The following is a 6559-nucleotide window of genomic DNA, read 5'->3' on the forward strand; positions in this document are numbered from 1 at the left end:
GGTGAATGGCGCCAAACAGACCATTACCGCTACTGTAAACTCAAACACTCTGCTTCATTAAAGTCACATTGATGCTGTGGTGATGGAGCAGTGATGGTGCTATGAAAATGTGACGTGATTACAACAAAAGCTTCAATTTTCCAAATGGGTTCAGTAATGGAAGAAAGTAAATGGTAAAGACGTGCCGATATTCCGACACACGAATCTCATAGATTCAGCAGGCTGGGGTTATGGCTATAAGTCTGACCCATTAGTCTTGCTGATGGTTGGTCAGGAACTATGATCAAAAGTAATCTGTTAATAATCATTCAATGTTTGTCCTCCACATGAAAACTGTTTTCATCTTATGTTATTTCGGAAAAGTTGTCCCGACTTTCTGCATGGAGCTTTTGGTTGTTGTATGTGACTGACTTATAACTACTGCATATGAGTGTGAATGTAGATAAGTCTCTGACTATATAGAACAGGTGATTTAAGTATGTGTGACTGTAGCATGTGATTGTGGCAATTGATTGTGACGTGTCTCTGTACAGAAGAAATTAGAATATGTGACTGTAACATGTGTGATAATAGGATTTGAATGTCACATGTGTGATTACAGCAGATGATTGTCACTGTGTGATTACTATAAGCGGATGACTAAAATGTATGATTATAATATAAATATGTCACTTCAGTTGGTTTGTTGCTTAATACTGCATTCAGCAATATTCCAGCTATAAGGAAATGGTCATAAATAGTCTGGACTGAACCATACTATCCAGTGATCAACAGCATGAGCATTGATCTCTGCAATTGGGATATGATGACATGACTCAACCAAGACCATCTGATCCTGTTAGTTGCCTCCAATTACCAATATGGGTTACTGAAGATCAGTTTTAACCCGGATCTTCATGGGTCTGCGTGACTTCAGCACGTGACTATAACATGTCTGGCTTAAGAATATGTGACGGTAGAAAGTGACTGTAATGTGTGAATCTAACATGTATCGGATGTGAAGCATAAAGGATTTACACTCCAGTGAAAAAAATTCTTATGCACCTATATCGGTTCTCCTTTTGATGAAAACATATTGCATCAATCCAATCTGCAATAAAGACACTCTAGAACAGCCAATGACTCCAAGCAATAATAACTACCTAGTTAATTCAGCAGCTCTGGTACTCAATAACAAGCTGCTTGTAAGGTCTTACATAAGTTGAGGATGGGCAAGGTGTGCACTCTAAACACTCTTCGTACATGACATATGAGTAGAGTGAACACTCCAGGATAATCCGTTCCAATTATAATGTAATCGGTAAGGACAGGAGATAACTGTCTTTGTCACTTTACTGGAATATACACCTGAAGTCTGTGATGAGTGAGTGAGAGGGTGGGTGGGTTAGTGAGCAAGTGATGGAGGGAGCAATTGAGTATAGTTTTATCAACTGTTTTAGCAATATTTAAGCAAAACTATGACTAGCACAATCTGTTTCAGACACAGTACGCTTTTTAATTTGAATGCTTTAACCATTAGGCAATCGCGATGTGGGGAAGCAAGGGATCACATTGAAGCAAATTTGATATTTGACTCCTAGAAGCAACAGTTCTCTACAAAAGTGTTCAACTTCTATATTGGACCACTTTCCTACCCATCATTTCATATACTAACATGAGCTGAGGTTGATGTGTGGCTGGTGAAGGTTACCCATGATATCAGATTGGCCAGGGTTCAGAATAACAACACTGCCAGGATTGTGTTCAAAGCACATGACATAAATCCATATTTTGAATACGTGAAAGATGCACGTCCGTGTGAGCTGTACAGATTTATCAAAGAGGCTCCCTCACAGAGGAAAGGTGGGCGATAAAGGCAAAGTGCTTTCAACTGCAAATCAAAAGATGGAGGACGTTAATGTCGGCAGACCTAATCCAGTACTTAATCATGGTGTTATTGCTGGACAAAGGAAGCATAAAAATGGTCACACTTGGTGTTGGAACCGAACAAACTTGAGGTGATGACAAAGACACTTTGTTTACAAAATGAATAAGTGGTCATTTCCTCTTGGTCAATCATGTTAGCATCCTCAGGAGTCTGGTCAGTCTTGCACTTCAAGGTTTGGTGAATGTGGTTGACCTCAACATTAAACTAGATTTGATGGTGACTACTTTAAGCTAACATTAAATAGCACCAATAGCTGAATATCATATTTGACACTAACATTAAACTAGACTTATGGCTGATAGTGAATACCTAGTACAGTCACATTAAAACTAGACATAGGGATGATGGTAAATTCTTTGTGCTATCACATTAAACTAGATGTGCGTGTATGCGTGCGTGCGTGTGTGCGTGTGTGCGTGGGAAGAAAGCAGCTTTGTAAAGGTTGACAGCACAAGTTTCAAGCTTGAGGAATTCCTTCAAGACAATGTATTTTTTCTTAATTCATAAATTTCTGATGGTGATGATGATAATGGTGGGAGGGGTGATGATGAGAATGACAACAACAATGACAATGATGACGATGATGATAAAGATGTTTACAAGTGTGTTCATGAAAAGCTAATATAGAGACCATTTCTGACCTGTCAGACACCAAGGCCAACCAAAAGGTTATCCACCAACAGATCAATGCCTCTGACCTCAAATCTTGATCTCAAATTCAAAATGCCAGAGAGCGTTTTGCCATCTCAATTGAGTTATTTCCTTGAAAATGTTCCTGCACGTACAACACAGAATTAAATGTCATTGATCTGTCTTGATCAAGATGCTCTCAAAACATGTGAAGGTTCAAAACTCGACATGTTTGGCATCTGAAAGTCCTGTCCAAGTAGATAATTGGCAGTTTATGGCACCATCTCAAATACAGTTGTCTTATTTGTGTGACCAGCAATTGTCCTTACCATTCTTTCTGAGAATGTTTTGTCTTATTACAATGAGTGTGAGTGAGTGATCTCTCCTAGCTGAAACTGATGAATTATTCTGGATAGTCTGGTCAAGACTTGATCATTTTCAGACTACTTTTGTTCTATGCCACTTTTAGCAATACTCCAGCAATACCACAGTAGGTGACACCAGAAGTGGTTTTATAGACATGAAGAGACAACCAATGTTTGTGGCCTCTCAAAACCAAAAGATACCTTACCAATTGTTGAACCTTACCAAAGTGTGCCTCACCAATTATTGACAACTTACCAAAGGATGTCGTTCAAATTATTGAGACTTTTACCAAAGGATGCCTCACCAATCATTGAGATCTTACTGGGGGATACCTCAGCAATTATTGAGATCTTACCAAATGATGCCTCACCAATTATTGATACTTTGCTAAAGGATGCCTCACCAATTATTGATACTGTACTAAAGGATGCCTCACCAATTATTGATACTTTGCCAAAGGATGCCTCACCAATTATTGATACTCTACCAAAGGATGCCTCACCAATTATTGATACCTTACCAAAGGATGCCTCACCAATTATTGATACTTTACCAAAGGATGTCTCACCAATTATTGATACTTTACTAAAGGATGCCTCACCAATTATTGATACTTTACCAAAGGATGCCTCACCAATTATTGATACTGTACTAAAGGATGCCTCACCAATTATTGATACTTTGCTAAAGGATGCCTCACCAATTATTGACACTGTACTAAAGGATGCCTCACCAATTATTGATACTTTACCAAAGGATGCCTCACCAATTATTGATACTCTACCAAAGGATGCCTCACCAATTATTGATACTTTACCAAAGGATGCCTCACCAATTATTGATACTCTACCAAAGGATGCCTCACCAATTATTGATACCTTACCAAAGGATGCCTCACCAATTATTGATACTCTACCAAAGGATGCCTCACCAATTATTGATACCTTACCAAAGGATGCCTCACCAATTATTGATACTCTACCAAAGGATGCCTCACCAATTATTGATACTCTACCAAAGGATGCCTCACCAATTATTGATACTCTACCAAAGGATGCCTCACCAATTATTGATACTTTACCAAAGGATGCCTCACCAATTATTGATACTCTACCAAAGGATGCCTCACCAATTATTGATACTTTACCAAAGGATGCCTCACCAATTATTGATACTCTACCAAAGGATGTCTCACCAATTATTGATACTTTACCAAAGGATGCCTCACCAATTATTGATACTCTACCAAAGGATGCCTCACCAATTATTGATACCTTACCAAAGGATGCCTCACCAATTATTGATACTTTACCAAAGGATGTCTCACCAATTATTGATACTTTACTAAAGGATGCCTCACCAATTATTGATACTTTACCAAAGGATGCCTCACCAATTATTGATACTTTACCAAAGGATGCCTCACCAATTATTGATACTTTACCAAAGGATACCTCACCAATTAAGGATACTTGCCTCACCAATTATTGATACTTTACCAAAGGATACCTCACCAATTAAGGATACTTTACTAAAGGATGCCTCACCAATTATAGATACTTTGCTAAAGGATGCCTCACCAATTATTGATACCTTACCAAAGGATGCCTCACCAATTATTGATACTTTGCCAAAGGATGCCTCACCAATTATTGAGACTTTTAACAAAGGATGCCTCACCAATTATTGATACTTTGCCAAAGGATGCCTCACCAATTATTGATACCTTACCAAAGGATGCCTCACCAATTATTGATACTTTATTAAAGGATGCCTCACCTATTATTGATACTTTACCAAAGGATGCCTCACCAATTATTGATACTTTGCCAAAGGATGCCTCACCAATTCTTGATACCTTACCAAAGGATGCCTCACCAATTATTGACAACTTACCAAAGGATGCCTCACCAATTATTGATACTTTACTAAAGGATGCCTCACCAATTCTTGATACCTTACCAAAGGATGCCTCACCAATTATTGATACTTTACTAAAGGATGCCTCACCAATTATTGATACTTTGCCAAAGGATGCCTCACCAATTCTTGATACCTTACCAAAGGCTGCCTCACCAATTATTGATACTTTACCAAAGGATGCCTCACCAATTATTGATACTTTGCCAAAGGATGCCTCACCAATTATTGATACTTTATTAAAGGATGCCTCACCTATTATTGATACTTTACCAAAGGATGCCTCACCAATTATTGATACTTTGCCAAAGGATGCCTCACCAATTCTTGATACCTTACCAAAGGATGCCTCACCAATTATTGACAACTTACCAAAGGATGCCTCACCAATTATTGATACTTTACTAAAGGATGCCTCACCAATTCTTGATACCTTACCAAAGGATGCCTCACCAATTATTGATACTTTACTAAAGGATGCCTCACCAATTATTGATACTTTGCCAAAGGATGCCTCACCAATTCTTGATACCTTACCAAAGGCTGCCTCACCAATTATTGATACTTTACCAAAGGATGCCTCACCAATTATTGATACTTTGCCAAAGGATGCCTCAGCAATTCTTGATACCTTACCAAAGGATGCCTCACCAATTATTGACAACTTACCAAAGGATGCCTCACCAATTATTGATACTTTGCCAAAGGATGCCTCAGCAATTCTTTATACCTTACCAAAGGATGCCTCACCAATTATTGATACTTTGCTAAAGGATGCCTCACCTATTATTGATACTTTACTAAAGGATGCCTCACCAATTATTGATACTTTGCCAAAGGATGCCTCACCAATTCTTGATACCTTACCAAAGGATGCCTCACCAATTATTGACAACTTACCAAAGGATGCCTCACCAATTATTGATACTTTACTAAAGGATGCCTCACCAATTATTGATACTTTACTAAAGGATGCCTCACCAATTATTGATACTTTACCAAAGGATGCCTCACCAATTATTGAGACTTTAGCAAAGCGTGCCTCACCAATTATTAAGATGACAGAAAAGATGTAGCTATATGACAGAATCAAGTGGTTTATACAGCATACACTGATACAGTTTTTACCAGTAAACACATTCTACCTAATCCTCCCTAATAAAGTCTCATTTTTAACATCTTAAACACAAAAACAACCACAGAAGAAAATCAACAAAATGCACAACATTCTTCTCAAGCTTTTGACTCATAAAATGCCACGAATCATCTAAGTATATCTCTACAGCAATTTGGCTGATCTTGTGCTAAACACACAGCTTCAACCACATGAATAACACGGCGCCATGGGAACAGATAGATGACAACATAAACCAAGCGAATCTTCTAAAACTGAAATATATACTAATAACAGTGTCAGTGCGTGTACTTTACACAGCAAGCTGACAGACAGGGCGATTACTCCATAGTCTATGTCACTCTTTAACATAGGACGCTGGTTATTTCATTTCTTAGAACCATCCGCCACGCAAGCCTGCTATTACAAAGCAGTACGTTTCTGCCGTCCATTATTCACAGAGGGACATCAAGATTCTGATTATTGGTCCATTTGTTTCAATCTCCTGTGTTGGAGTCAGTCGTGATTGCACCCATAGATCAGACTCGGGCTAGGAGGTCAGCACAATGCCGAATTAACTAACACAGCCTGTCATGGTAAAT

The 6559-nt window shown here is 38.5% G+C and overlaps 2 protein-coding genes across 2 annotated transcripts; both read left to right on the forward strand.

Annotated features, from left to right (window-relative positions):
• The first annotated feature begins 3184 nt into the window (after positions 1–3184).
• Positions 3185–4414, forward strand: LOC137260859 (microtubule-associated protein 6-like). Its single transcript, XM_067798413.1, has one exon. It carries the CDS (start codon positions 3185–3187, stop codon positions 4412–4414), a length of 1230 nt encoding a protein of 409 aa, XP_067654514.1.
• A 146-nt stretch (positions 4415–4560) lies between these two features.
• On the forward strand, positions 4561–5919 carry LOC137260861 (microtubule-associated protein 6-like). The gene has a single exon (XM_067798414.1). It carries the CDS (start codon positions 4561–4563, stop codon positions 5917–5919), a length of 1359 nt encoding a protein of 452 aa, XP_067654515.1.
• The last annotated feature ends 640 nt before the right edge of the window (positions 5920–6559 follow it).

The sequence above is a fragment of the Haliotis asinina genome, chromosome 14 (genome assembly GCF_037392515.1).
Source record: "Haliotis asinina isolate JCU_RB_2024 chromosome 14, JCU_Hal_asi_v2, whole genome shotgun sequence".
NCBI classification, from domain to species: Eukaryota; Metazoa; Mollusca; class Gastropoda; order Lepetellida; family Haliotidae; genus Haliotis; species Haliotis asinina.